The sequence below is a fragment of the Peromyscus eremicus genome, chromosome 1 (genome assembly GCF_949786415.1).
Source record: "Peromyscus eremicus chromosome 1, PerEre_H2_v1, whole genome shotgun sequence".
NCBI classification, from domain to species: domain Eukaryota; kingdom Metazoa; phylum Chordata; class Mammalia; order Rodentia; family Cricetidae; genus Peromyscus; species Peromyscus eremicus.
Window position 1 is genome coordinate 81,243,058 of NC_081416.1, and position 15,335 is coordinate 81,258,392.

At 47.7% G+C, this 15,335-nt stretch overlaps 1 protein-coding gene across 1 annotated transcript in view; it reads right to left on the reverse strand.

Annotated features, from left to right (window-relative positions):
- Otoa (otoancorin) overlaps positions 1-15,335 on the reverse strand; it is a 69,293-nt gene that overhangs the window by 33,064 nt on the left and 20,894 nt on the right. Inside the window, exons 10-14 of the mRNA XM_059251288.1 lie at positions 13,707-13,846; positions 8,949-9,072; positions 6,219-6,434; positions 2,612-2,779; positions 1,314-1,457 (exon numbers count right to left, since the gene is read on the reverse strand). Coding sequence (XP_059107271.1) covers positions 1,314-1,457; positions 2,612-2,779; positions 6,219-6,434; positions 8,949-9,072; positions 13,707-13,846 — 792 coding nt within the window. The remainder of the gene's footprint in view (positions 1-1,313; positions 1,458-2,611; positions 2,780-6,218; positions 6,435-8,948; positions 9,073-13,706; positions 13,847-15,335) is intronic.

The following is a 15,335-nucleotide window of genomic DNA, read 5'->3' on the forward strand; positions in this document are numbered from 1 at the left end:
CTTGAGATCCAGCTGTAAGGCATTTTCTCATTTAGTGATCAGTGGGGGAGGGCCCAGCCCATAGTGGGTGGTGCCATCCCCAGGCTGCTGATCCTGAGTTCTATAAGAAGGTAGGCTGAGCAAGCCATGGGAAGCAAGCCAGTAAGCAGCACCCCTCCATGGCCTCTGCATTGGCTCCTGCCTCGAGATTCCTGCCCTGACTTCCTTCAGTGATGAACAGCAATGCTGAAGTGTAAGCCAAATAAACCCTTTCCTCCCCAAGTTGCTTTTTGGTCATGGTGTTTTGTCGCAGCAATAGAAACCCTAACTAAGACAACCAGCTAGCTTGGAGTATGCCTCAGTGACCAACAAGAGACCTTGTCTCAAGCAAGATGGAAGATGAGAACTAATACTCAGGATTGTCCTCTGACCACCACATACACACACCATGGCACACTACACACACACACACACACACACACACACACACACACACACACATTTCAGAAGTGATCTCTGGGCTCAGTCAATAAAGCATGAGGACATGGGCTTGGTCCCCAGAACCTACAAAAAGAAGCGAGATGTGGCTACACTGATGGTGTAAAGACAGGGATCCCCAGGGTTCCCTGGACAGCCAGTCTAGCTGAATCAGCAATCTCTAGTGAGAGCTGAGAGACTCTGTCTCAAAAAGCCAAGTACAGGGTGATTGCGAAAGGCACCTGAGGTTGAATTCTGGCCTCCACACACATGCACACACAGGCACACATGCACACACATGCACACATGCAAAATAAATCACTTCAGAAGCAAATGAAAATGAAAGTGACTAACTCAACAGAAAGTCAGGGAAGGTTCCATGACCAGGTATCAGCCTCAATGGCATCTTCCTTTCCAAGCAGCCTGGATGCTGGCAATCTAACTATAAATACAATGGTGGGTAACATTTACAGCATGCTGTTCTTGGGCTGGGTGTCCTATGTCACAATTGTTACCCGTAATTATCCTCATTTTGCACATAAGACAACTGAAGCCATGTAAGGAGAAGTCACTTCCCCACAGCTAATAAATGGCAGGCAGAATCCATCCTTACACCTTGTCTAACTTCTTACCACACACTACTTTGCTTCCTGGTCTCAATAATAAAAACAAAGTGTCTTTATCAATCTGGCCCTAAATAGGTCATTCCCATAAAGACAAATAGTGAGAAGTGTGTGTCCAGAGTTGGCTGTGTAATTCAGCGGAAATGCACTCACCTGTCATGTGGGAGGCCCTGGGCTCCATTTTCCGCACCACAGAGGAAACACAGGGTTGATCTGTGAGCACTTCAGTCCTACCTGGCTCCTTCGAAGCTCCTTTTCTTTCAGGACTGTAGCATTGAACCGGGATTCTTTCCACAAATCATAGAGAGACAGTTCCTTAAAGAGAGTTCTCGGCACCTCCACAATGCCTGAAGCACTGGCATCTTCTGCTTCCATCAGCTGCCAAAATGGAGAAGAAAGACAGAGGGGAGACTGAATTCTGGGTGGATCCAGACACTGCTTCCCAGGCCATAAAATGTATTTGATCTGTTTAGCAACCACATGAAGTAGGGGCTGTTATTACCTCATTTTACAAGTGATCATACTGAGGCTTAAAATCGGTGAGTTGAAAGCTCGTCACTGTGACTCAAACTGAGTCTGTGTAGTCCAACACCCACTGTTACAGATGGAATATGAGCGGCCCCTCTCGATAGCTCATGTTTTGAAAACTAGCTCCCCCAGATAGTAGCACTATTCCGGGGGCGGGTGGAAACTTCAAGAGGTGGGACCTGGCTGGAGGAAGTAGGTCAGTAGGGGACAGATTTTGGAGGACATGCTACCCCTGCCCACTTCCTGTCTTGCTTTCTGCTTTCTGACCTGCCTTGAAGTGAACAGCTCTCCTCGGCCACACTTCCACTGCCATGGCGCTCTGTCCAAGAACATGGGCCAAGCAACCTTGAACTGACACCCTGAACCCATCCTTCCTCCTTTAAGGTGTTTATGTCAGGTATCTGGGTCAAAACAACCGAAAAAGTGAGTAATCGACCCATAGTCTGTTTTAACCATCCCGACTCCTGCTCGTCACAAAGCCTCACGTTTTCAAACACCTAGGGTTTGGTTTCTTAGCAGATTTTGTAACTGGATACAGTAGACGGGGGTGAGACAAAATGCTCAGAAGATCAATGGGTCCAAAGCACTCTGCGGACTTCAGGATTCAAACAGACTTTTGAAGTGTTTTTAGAGCCAACTGTGATGGATGGTGCATGCCTGGAAGGCAGGATAGAGAGTCCAAGGCCAGCCTGGGCGCCACATAAATTCCACTTTAATAACCATCACCTGAAATCCAGTCAAGAAGCTTGGTTTGAGAAACATCTTCCATATCAGACTGGCTAGGAAAGTGTCTGAGGAGAGTGTACCTTGGTCAGAGGCACTCTGTCTGCAAGGGAAGAAGCACCACCAGGGGCCACATGTTCCTGATTCAGAACACCCCGCATACTAACTGCCAAGATAACCCCAGCCAAAATAAAGGGCCCAAAGTCCTAGCCTAATCACAGACTCTGAAAACCATATCCTCTGTAAGCCACGTGGCTAAGGACTGGACAGTTGCCTCTCACCTTGCTGAGGATACCTTGCTGCTGGACAGGTGACAGATCAGACACGTGCTGGGAAGCAGGGCTTCTCAGGACCTGCCAGAGATCCTTGTGGTCCATGTTGTAGAAGGCTTGTGTACTGACCCCCGCCAGCAGCACGCCCATCTGGCTGACGTTGTAGAAGGACAGCACCTAGCAGAGAAACAGCCAGGAGAACCATGCTCTCTCAGACATTTACGAGGCCAACCTGATGCAGGTCCTGAGATGGGTGACAGCCAAGGGGCCCGATGGGGACCAAGGTGGATGAAGTACTCATGGACCTTCCTGCCTCTTATCAGGGAAGAGAGTTAAATACCAAAGCATGAGGCCGCGGTAAGCTCTCTGGTGGGCAAGCCCAGAGTGAACAGAATAAAAAAGTGGCAGCCTTTGAGCCATTGATGGGCTTTTGGTTTTGGCATTTGACACTAGGGAAGAGACTATCCTCTTTGTCCATGGCAGGGATGGAATGAAACAGTCACCCTCTGCTTCCTGGAATTATTTGCACAGAAAACACCGTCATGGACCCCCAGAACCTCAGTCAAGGTCCAGAAAAGCTAAGGTCTTCAGAGCCTCAAAATGAAGTCACCATGAACCTACAGGAACAGGACGAATGCTGGAGTTGGCCTTGAGTACAAAAGCGAACACGAGTGAACCATGGTTGTCTTCATTAGGGTTGTCATTGCTATGATGGAACACCATGGCCAAAAACCAAGTTGGGGAGGAAAGGGTTTATTTGGCTTACACGTCCACATTGTAATCCATCTTTGAAGGAAGTTAGGGCAGGAACTCAAACAGAGCAGGAACCTGGAGGCAGGAGCTGATGCAGAGGCCATGAAGAAGTGTTCCTTACTGGCTTGCTCCCCATGGCTTTCTCAGCCTGCTTTTTTCTTTTTTTATAGACCCCTAAACCACCAGCCCAGGGATGGTACCACCCACAATGAGCTGGGCCCTCTCTCATCAATTACTAATTAAGAAAATGCCCTACAGGCTTGCCTACAGCCAGATCTTATGAAGGCATTTTCTTAATGGAGGATCCCTCCTCTGTGATGACTCTAGCTTATGTCAAGTTGACATAAAACTACAACTAGCCAGGACAATGGCCATGGTGCCATGGTGGAGCTGGCATTCATAAGCAGACTCCAAAGCAGATGCCCACTGTGACTTTGGCAAGTCAGTCCCTTACATTCTCTGTGCTCCGTGTGAATAACCTCAGAAATGAAGGTTGTTAAGACCACTGAAATCATGAGAACGATAGGAAGACTAAATGATTAACCCACTTAGAATAGATCCTGGCATACAATAAGCACTTCATGAACGTGTGTTATTATTTTCATACTGGAATTGGTCCCAATCCAACTGTCAAGAGCCAGTTGACATCCTGGGAAGTGACTAAGTATGTGAACAGAAAGAGTGGGATGCCCAAGTGCTTCGGAACCACGTCTCTGGGGCCTGGAGCCTTTTTAACTGGACCCAGCATAGAGACAGCTCTCCCCACACAAACCATAAGAAGGTCCAGCAGAGCAGCTACAGGGTGGACCAAGGCGCCTGCCCTCTAAACAGGACTTTCTTCCCACACAGTTCCCTCTCTGCAGCCCAGGGCTGAGACAAAATAGCATCATTCCTGACACCAGTGTGATGGGTAATGATTTAAAATATCCCCTGGTAGTGGATAACTCCACCAATACAATAAGCCAAATCAAACTGAATTAGACAGATTTAATGAGCAAAGCATTCCCAGGTGCTCTCGGGGGAGAGAAGAAACCAGGAGGCTGCGCCCAAGGAGGGGGCCTTAAATATCCTGTCTTTGTGCAGCTCCAGGGGAGGAGCCGCTGCTTGGCAGGCTTTCTTTGGGCGGGGTCTGGAATGAGAGGAGTGGAGCCCAAACGGAGATTTCCAACAGGTAATCCTGCCTGCCAACCTGTATCAAGAGACACCTGAGAGATGAATAAAGCATGCTCTGGACATGACCTTTGGAACATTTTCAGGGAAATTTAGCTTCCTGGCCACCACGAGATGAACGGCCTACTCTTCCACACAGTCTTTCAGCCGTGATGTTTTGTGTGGTCTCATACTCAGAGCAAGGGAGCCAGCTGACCACAGACTGAAATCTCCAACTCTGCAAAACAAAATAAGGCTTGCCTCCTTCAGCCTGGTTCCCTCAGGTAGCTGTCACAGCCGTGAAAATACTGCTCACATGCAAGCTAGGAGGTGTGTCAGCAGCCTTAAAAACAAAGAAGAAAATCCTGAGGTGTGTCCACGGCTCGGTAGCAGCTCTCTTGAAGAGCTCACGGCCTGTTACTTCCCCAATGCCCAATCACTTCCCCATGCACTGCTTGAGTAATCTGCAACAGCGATGTGAGGAAGGAACTATTCTTAGCCCCGTTTTAAAATAGGGGAACCAGAGCAAAGAGAAATTAAGCTACTGCCTAATGTCACACAAGTAGATGACAGAGTAAAGATTCAAACCCCAGTCAGCTCCTCCACATTTCCTCTGTATAGTTGCTTCTGCTGTATCTGCACATGGCTGACTGTTATGGACAGAATGTTTGTGTCCGCCCCCAAAATTCATATGCTGAGTCCTAACCCCCATGTGATGGTATTGAGTTGCAATGAGGTCACAAGATATCTTTGTTAGTCAACTTGACACAAGCTAGAGTCATTTGGAAAGACAGACTCTCAAATGAGAAAATGCCTCAGTTGGCCTATAGGCAAATCTGTCTGGTATTTTGACTGATGATTGATGGAGGAGGGCCCAGCTCACTGTGGGTAGTACTGCCTATAGGAAGGTAATCTTGAGTTGTCTAAGAAAACAGGCTGAGCAAGCTATGGGGAGCAAGCCAGTGAGAAGCATTCCTCCACAGCTTCTGCGTCAAGTTCTTGTCCCCAGGTTCCTGCTTTGGCTTCCCCTGATGATGGGCTGTTACCAATAAGCCAGATAAACCCTTTCCTCCCAAGTTACTTCTGGTAACGTGTCTTGCCACAGGAATAGAAACCCTAAGTCATGAGATATTAGAGGTAGACAGGGGCCCTGAATTGATAGAATTAAGGCCTTTACCAGAAAACTGGGCTGGGGAGAGGGCTCTCAGTAGGCAAAGGCTTTCTGTACAAGCATGAGGACTCTAGTTTGGACACCCACATAAAAAGATGACCATGGCAGTCAGCCTGTAACCCCAGAGACATGTGGGTCCTTGGGGCTTGCTGCCTGGCCAGTCTAGCTAAAATGGCAGGCTCTAGGTTCAGTGAGAGAACCCGTCTCAATAAAACAAGGTAGAGAAATGCTTGAAGAAGACATTCCATCATCCCTCTGGCCTGCACACATCTGTATAAATAAGCATACATGTATTTGCCAAGGGACAGAGAGACGGAGACAGAGAGACAGACAAGCTTGCCGTCATGGAGTTCACCTGAGTCCATAGAAAGATGGCTGTTGTTCACAAGCCAAAGCAACAGGCCTCAAAATGAGGCTTCCCAGAACTGTGGAAAGGAAATGTCTGTTGTTTAAACCACCAACTCTGTTGTTTTGTTACAGCGACCTGATTAACATCACAGTGGCCCCGAAGGCACTGGAAGGAGGTTGAGGATCCCAGCTGACCTTTTCCTGGGCCAAGTATTTGGCAGACAAGATGCAGATCTGGCTTCTGCTCCAGCCTGTAACCTGGTTGAGGGTAGAGATGGCACTGTGCACCGCCTCAGGGGAGAGGGATTCCAGCTGACTGCTGGTCAGACCCACGACTGCATCTGACAGAGAGCCTAGGGTCTCGTTGAGGGTCTGGTTCTCTGTAGCAATGTCCAGGAGGTTGGCCTTGAGCTGGAAGGATAACAAACTGGTATGAGCCTGGAAAGACAGCAAGGCAGCGCTCCCTCGGACCACACCCTGGGTATAAAGACTCCATGCCACCCTCTCTAGACGTGGGCCCAGGGGCAGCAAAGCAAGGGATTCTTGGTCATGGCCAGACAGGGACTGGCCCCCTAAGAATGCCTGCTCCAGGCCTGGCTTTTATGTGCTAAAAATTCACTTTGGGTTTCATTTAAATATTAATGTGTTGTTAAATCAACCTCCAAGCACCGCAGGAAGAATTTTATTCCCTTGTAACTCCATCACATTTTGTAGCATCTGTTTTCCTCTTGTGATCTTGAACTCTATGTCCATATATTTGGTTGCTTTCCTTTTGTGAACTATCCAGGGGCTTTCTTATGGTAATATATAATCTGCATAAAAAATAATTCTCAGCAGTACAAGAAAGATAAAGTGAAAATCCAAACTCAAGAACGTAATTACGGAAATGAGCAAATGAGCACAGGGCTCGGTCACAGAATACTTTCCAGAAGCGGGAGGAGGGGGAGGAGAAGGAAGAGGGGGAGAAGGGAGGAGGGGGAGAAAGGAGGAAGGAGGGGGGGGAGGAGGAAGGAGGGGGAGGAAAGAAAGAAGAAAGAAAGGAGGGGACAGGAAGGAATGAGGGAGGGCGAGGGAGGGAGGTGGGAGGGAGGAGGAAAGGAAGGAGAGAGGGAAGAAGAAAAGGACCTGTTTTAACACTTGAATTTGTCTAAACAACATTCACTTCAGTCACGCACGCACAGCCCTTTTATGTGCAATCTTGAAATTGCCACTGGGGGGCAGCAGAGCTAAGAGGAAGAAACCGGTTTCAGTCGGCCCCCTACCCGGGTGCTGTTCCCAGGCTACGGAAGGAAGAGAGCCCCACAGTAGTGGCTCTCAAAGCCTAGCCACAGGCAACAGCAGCGTCACACGATGGCTAGAATTGCACAATTCCCGGCCACAACAAGACCTGGGGAATCAGCTGGTTGCGCAGAACCCAGTGCTGTGCACTTTAAGGAAAGCCATGAGCCCTCAAGTCTGAGAACTGCCAAGCTCCCTGTCCTTAATCTGTCTCCCAGGGACCTGAAGGGGTCCCCCACCCCAAGGCTAATTGCATTTGTCTTCCTTCTTGGCCAAGGGTGTCTCTATGGCCACAAAATACAATTATCTTCTTATTTTTGCTTGAGCTTAAGAATTTTTCCTTGAGCACAAAAATAGGCCTTGACAAAATAGGTGACCATGGTGAGAGATGCCCAACGTAACAAGATATTTGGAATTATGTGTGGAAAACTGCTGTGGAATTACTGATGGCTTTACCAAGATTTTCTTTGAATGGTATTATAACACGGGGGTTCTAATTTTTTAGTTAAAAAAAGAGTGATCTGAAATGTGAATGGGAAAATAAAAATAAAAATAAGAAGCCTAGATATAGTAACACATGCTTGAAATCCCAGCACTCAGTTGGCTGGGGCAGGAAGATTGCAAATTCTAGGCCAGCCAGGGATCTATAACTAGACTTCACCGAAAAAATAAACAGAGAGAAAAGGATGGAGGAGGGCGGGGGAGTCATCTGTATTTGCTAATTTGACCCAGAAACAAGTCTAGAAGCTCAGTAAAAACCACACCCATTCAGGGCTCCTCCACCCTGCCTGTGCTGGGATCATCTGGATTCATGGATCATGCTGGGGTCATTCATTCATTCATTCATTCATTCATTCATGGAGAAGTGGGCCACTCAGGTACCACTGCATTCCGGTAGCAGTCAGCGGACAACGTGCAGGAGTCAGTTCTCTCCTGCCACCATGTGGGTTCTGGGGATCAAACCTGGGTCGTCAGCTTGGCCCTTGCCCTGGTAACTATTTTTTTGCCACTCCAATTCTCAGAGTTAAACTTAAGGACCCATACAATTTATGCAAGAATTCTACCACTGAGCTACATCCCTAAGCCCTTTTCTTTTTTCTTTTTTTTTATTTTGAGACAAAGTCTTAGACTGACCCTGACTTTGTGACATTCCTGCTTCAGACTGCCAAGCAGCTGGGATCACAGGTCTGTGTCACCATGCTGGGCCTCTGAACGTCTTTAGAAACATGACATACCCAGGCCACATCCCTAGACCAGTAACGTCAGTCCCTGGCATGGAGTCCGACCCAGCCTTTACTCCTGTGGACCCCCTTGTACTACCATTGCATTGTCTGTCCTTCAGCCACTTGTCAACACTGCTGGGCTCCCCCAGACCTCTGAGCAGATCTCCACTTAAGACCCCCAGGCTGTGCTCAGTACAGATGCTGAGATTTCCGGGTGACCCTTCATTTCAGTTGGTCAGGGCTGTTCTGATTGTCTTTCAATACATCCATGTCTTCTCTAATTCCTTCCTATGCTCTTCTCCTCCAGGATTGAAAATGCCATCTGCCAGGATTGGACTGCTTAATAACATGTTTTTGTTCTCAAAGGCCAGGCAAACTGGGGAAACTGAGGCTGAGGCCCCAGGGACTCGCATCTCATCTGTACCTTCTGGATGCCAGCCTGGAAGCCCCCGAGGCGGCTGCACTTGAGCATCTGGTGGAGAAGGACTTGGGCCAGGGTGGCGTCCAGCAGCTCCAGACCATCATAGAAACAGACCAACAGCCCCAACCTGTGTGAGAAGATAAGGAGGCTGCTGGGATGGCTCAGAGCTGAGAGCAGTCCAGACCATGAAAGTGGCCATCACCTGCTTCGTCCTGTGCCCTCTACCTGGATCATTACCTCTCAACAACCCCACAGACTGGTTTTCACCAGCCCCTGCTGTGGGTTGAATGTGGAATGTCATGTATTTGAACGCCTGCTCCCCAGCTGGTGGCAGCCATGGCTGGAGGAGGTGGCTCACTGGGAGCAGACAGTGGAGGGTTATAGCCTGGTCTTGTTTCTGGTCTTTTGTTTTCCGTTTCCTGGTTGATTGTGATGTAAAGACATGCAGCCTCATGCCCCGTCCCCCACTATGCTTTCCTCACCATGATGAGCTTTACCTTCTGAAACTGTCAGCCAGAATTAAACTCTCCTTGAAGTTGCTTCTGTCAGGTATTTTATAACAGCAACAAGAAAAGTAACTAATAGAGCCCCATTTCACAGAAGGGCAGACTGAGACCCAGAGAGATCAGGGAACTTGCCCAAAAGCAAGTAAAGAAGTTGGAACTTAAATCCAGAGCCTCCAACTAAGCCACCTCATCCCCTAGGAAGGGAAGAATATGAAAGAGGATGCCAGAGTCCCCCCATGTCAACATAGAAGTATAGGATCATCCACTCTGAACGACAGTTCTCTTCTCAGGATACTTTACCACCTACCCACTCAGATGATGCTAAGAGGTCAGAAGAAAAGAAACAAAATAACCTAGGAGTAGAGGAATGCAAACTGGTCTAGCTGGAAGCCTAGAGCGAGTGGTTGGGAGCATACTCTCAGGCCAGCTAGAGTTTGAAGGCCAGTTCTGTGAGACATTTGCCTCTGGTGAATAACTTGACTCTTCACTGAGGTTACTGCATACAGCAGTGCAGTGCATGCTGTGGGCTGCAGTGCAGCATGAGCCTGTCTCTCTGAACTCTAAGTAACTGGGCTTGCTTTACTCATCACAGTGCATCATGGGAAATATGAGTGGACAGTCAAGTAACTGGACAGGCAGGCCCAGTGATGAGTCTCCCGGTGGGTACTAAGCCCTCACTCACCAGCGAATGTTCTTAGAGATAGGACAAAGACCATCTAGATCAACATGGCTGGACAAGCTGCATGACGACAAGCAGCCTTGCTCAACCTTCTCAGAGATATTGACATATTCAGCCATGGACACAGGAGCTCATTAAGCCATAGAAAGAGTAGGATGCTGGTTACCAAGAACTCGGGGGAGGGATGTCAACAAACACAAAATTTCAGTTAGATAAGAGGAGTAAGTTCCGGAGATAGAGACCATGGCAATGATAGTTAACAACAGGGAACCCTGCTCAGAGCAGATCTAAGCATTCTCCTCACCTATACAAACACACACATGTACAGAAGGTAACAGGCATGTATGTTATGGGGGTTTTTATTCATGGGCAGGGGCATGCATGTGTGTGGGTTGTGCACACTAGTGTGTGAATTCAGATGTGAGTCACAGCATGAGAAGGTGGAAGTACAATCTCTTGGGTTAGACCTCATCTTCTGCCTTGTTAAGGATGAAGTCTCTCGTTCATGGATGCATATGGCCCACACACTCCTGCCTCTACCTCCTCCATCTCTCCACATTACAGATGCTCACATTCTACATGTAGCTTTTATGTGGGTGCTGGGATTTGAACTCAGGTCTTCACCTTTGCTTAGCCAGAGTCTTTACCCACTGAGCTATCTCCCCAACCCTGTAGTTTCGATCTTGGATGTCCCTCAAAGGTTCATAGGTTGCAGATCTGGTCCTCAGCATGGCAGTGTTCAGAGGTGGGACCTTTGGGAGGTGATTAATCACAAGGGCTCAAATTTCCTCGATATGATAACCCATTGACAGATGCACAGCCTCACAGGCCATTGGAGGTGGTGAAGACATGGAGAGGCAGGGCCTTGCTAGAAGAACTAGGTAGCTAGGAAGGGCATGTTTTGCCCTGATACATTCATCCCCACAACACACACCCCTCTCTGCTTCCTGGGTGCCATGAGGTGACCAGTTTTGCCCTGTTGCTTGTTTCCATCATGATGTGTCCATGTGTCACCTCCACCAAGCCCAAAAGCTGCAGGGCCAAGCCACCATGGACAGAAACCTCTCCAAACCATGAGGCCAAAATGAGCCTTTGCTGCTTTAAGTTAGTTCTCTCAGACATTTTGTCACAGTGACAAAATTGACCAACACCATATACTATACATCATAAATAAACACAACTTTAGTTGTGAAATAATTTTAGGAAAAAATACCACTTACTGAGCACATGCAATGAATCTTTGAGAGGAACTAATGAGGCAGGGTGATTCTTGTCTCCCATTTTACATATGGATAAAGAAAGGCACAGGGGGTGATAGGATGTGGCCAAGGTCACAACTCGAAAGTAGCAAAGCTGGGATTAAACCCAAAAAGTCTAGCTCTGGGTCAGTGTCCTTACTAACCAGGTTATTTTTGTGTGCGTAAAATAGTAAAATAGGATTCATGCTGTTGGGTGAAATTTATTATGGACAGGGGAGATTGTGACATAGTTCCAAATGAACACCTACTCTAGAAGGATTCATCTGAAAGATTTTAAGGTAATTCAGGATGTGACAGCCAAGACCCTGAGAGGATGGAGAGAAGAGTGTGTGCTGGTTAGGTTTTTGTCAACTTGACACAAGCTTGGCATCATCTCAGAAGAGAAAACCTCAATTGAGAAATGCTTCCATCAGATTGGACTGTGGTCATGTCTATAGGGCATTTTCTTGATTAATGATTGGTGTGGGAGGGTCCAGTCCACTATGGGTGGTGCCATCCCTAGGCAGATGGCCCTGGATTGTATAAGAAAGCAGGTTGAGCAAGCCATGGGAAGCAAAGCCAATAAGCAGCATTCCTCCATGTCTCTGCATCAGTTCCTGCCTCCAGGTTCCTGCCCTTAGTTCCTGCCGTGGCTTCCTTCAATGATGGGCTACAAGCTGTAAGATGTGATAAGCCCCCAACTTGCTCTTGGTCGTGGTATTTTATTAAAACCACAAAAATCAAATTAGGGCCAGGCGGTGGTGGCGCACGCCTTTAATCCCAGCACTCGGGAGGCAGAGGCAGGCGGATCTCTGTGAGTTCGAGGCCAGCCTGGTCTACAAAGTGAGTTCCAGGAAAGGCGCAAAACTACACAGAGAAACCCTGTCTCGAAAAAAGAGAAAAAAAAAAATCAAATTAGAACATATGGTCCTCACCACCTCCTCCCTTGCTTGACCCCCTCCTCCCTCCAGGGTCAGGCACCCCTAACTGGAAATGGCTAAAGATGGGGATCTCAGTGCCATGACTAGACTCAAGAGCTGATATCATCCAGGGGCTCCCCAGCTGACGGCCTGATACAAGGGATCTCCAACATGGGAACCCACCAGCTGCCCCCAACACTTGCCCCAACCTAATGGAAACACCACTGAAGGGACCAGGGCCAGCTGTTTTTTTTCCCAGGGGCCAGTTTGCTAAGACCATTGCCCCATATTACCCCACCATCCTGAGTTGACTCATGCTTGGCTTCAACCAGGAAGTACATCCAGTCTGGTAGCCAATCAGGGTCCTAACCGGCCACAAGCAGGAACTGTTCTTGCTATTTTCAGTCAGACAGACCCCTGACCCAGCAGATAGACCCCTGACACCTCAACCACAGTTGCTGACCAGATGTCACGAGCCAATCATAAATTGATTCCTGTACTAGTAAGAGTCTACACTCCATCACTTCAAAGTACACTTAACCACAGCTGTAATTCCCCTAAGCAGGCTTAAAAGGGACTGCCTTACCCTCCTCAGATCCTCACGCTCATTGGCCAAGCACTTTACCATTTTGGTTGGACCCCAGCATGCTGGTTTTTCTGTCTCAAGAATAAAGCTGCTTTCTACAATTGCACACTGGGTGTCTTCTGGTCACTGGAGTGATCTAAGGACCCTGCAGCCACATTCACCTTACAGTGCCACCCTGACTAGTGAAGATGGCCTAGCTCCAGCTCAGGGCTGGGAGAAACACTAGGAGAGGTGACAGAAAATGCCTGATATCCAGGAGATGCTCCAGGATTTTCCCTTCCCCTTTCCAAACATTTTCAAAGGATGATGAGCCCTTGAGAGCAAATCCCTCTCCTCACATGCACAGAGAAGTATGGGGCTATTATCAGGGAACTCTGGATTTGTAGTCACTCCAAGGTATCTGGTACTTTGATCGCATTTGTGCGTGCATGAGTGCGCGGGTGCGTGAGTGAGAGAGAGAGAGAGAGAGAGAGAGAGAGAGAGAGAGAGAGAGAGAGAGAGAATACATCCTCATGTGTGTATCCATGTGGAGACCAACGGATGACATCAAGTGTCTTCCTAAGTCATCCTCCACCTTACTTAGGGGAGACAAGGTCTCTCAGTGAACCTGGAATTCATCACTTACCTAGCCTAGCTGAGCTCCCCGGGTCCTCCTGTCTCTACCTCGTATCCTCTCTCAGTCGTAGGATTACAGGCACATGTTGACACAGCTAGCTTTTTACCTGGGTGCCGTGGGTTCTAACTCAGATCCTCACGCTCATTGGCCAAGCACTTTACCAACTGAACTATCTCCCCAGCCCTTGGACCAAATATGGCCCAGTGCCACCCTTGCCTGTGAATGGTGGAGATGTTCCTCATGTCAAAGCTGGAGCAGCGGATCCTCTCCAGAAATGCCTGAGCCAGTTCAGGGGTGACATCATACACTGTGTCCAGCTGCTTGGTGGCGTTGTCATAGCTGATAAACAGCCCAATCTGGTAGACAAGGGTGGGAAGACAGTTGAGATCGGTGAGGAGGGTCAAGTGGTCCAGTGGAGATCCATCCCGGTGGCCCGTGCAGTGCCCATCTCAGCCATATGGTTACGCTACCAGTTCTCAAATGACTTTATTGCTTTTCTCTTATTATTATTTTTTAATGTTCAGTGTATATACTTATTGCATATGGCACTGTGTTACACCAGGATGTTTATATGAGTATCTACCGTTTGTATTCTCCCCATAGCCCCTACCCTCATCTTTCTCACCTCCCCCCATCTTGTTAGTCCTGTTTGTTCCCCTAAACATTTCACTGCTACTTCCATGTCTTATACACACACATAGTTTTATGTATCTGTATAAAATCTGGGAACCACAAGTGAGAGAAAACATATTTGTCTTTCTGAGACTGACTTAGTTAGCTTGATATGATTATCTCCAGTTGCATTCAATGTAACTTCATTCTCTATGGCTGAAAAATTCCAATGTGTAAAACTGGACTCAATGGGGAAAGAAATGAAAAAAAAAAAAAAAGGAAATCTCAAAGCTGTGTGGGTGGGAGGGAATAGGGGGTGAGTATATTCAAGATACAATGAATAAAAGTCTTACAGAAACTAATAAAAACATCATTAAAAAGTAAAAACCACACTAATTTCAAATAAACCAAGATGATAGGATGAGAAAGGTTCTACTGTGCACACAGAGCATGTTTTCCTTATCCACTCCTCTACTGTTGGGGTCTAGTTGGCTCCACCCATCTCTTAGCTGTTGTAGAGCGCTGCAGTGGACACTGATGTGCAAGTGTCTCTCCAACCTGCTGGCTCGGAGGCTCTCAGGTAAACAGGCAGGAGTGGTGTAGCTGGGAGATCTAGTTTGGGGGTGTTGTTTGTTTTGAGAGGGGTCTCATGCTATAGACCAGGTTGTCCTTGAAGTCACAGAGATCCACCTGCCCCTGTCTCCCAAGTGCTGGGATTAAAGGCATGCCCCAACATGCCAGCATTAAAGCTTCCTTCTTGTCCATATCCTCACTGGCATTTTTTCAGTACTGGGGAAGGAATTGCAGTTGCACACTACCAGGCTGGGCAGGAAGGTGGTTATTGTTGTTGTTGTTGTTTGTTTTGGTTTGGTTTGGTTTTTGGGAGGGTTTTGTTTGTTTGTTTTGGTTTTTTTTTTGGTTTCTGGGGTTTGGGGGAGGTTGTTTTGTTTTTTGTTTGTTTGTTTGTTTGTTTGAGACAGGGTTTCTCTGTGTAGCCCTGGGCTGTCCTGGGACTCACTCTGTAGACCAGGCTGGCCTCAAACTCACAGAGATCCATCTGCCTCTGCCTCCCGAGTGCTGGGATTAAAGGTGTGCACCATCACCGCCATGCTGGAAGGTGTTACTTTTCAACATTTCAGTGGCTGAAGGTTTTTTCTTTTTTTTTTTTTTCATTTTTATTTGTTTATTTATTTTTTCTATTATCAGCTTGATACAGTACAAATTCTTTTTCCC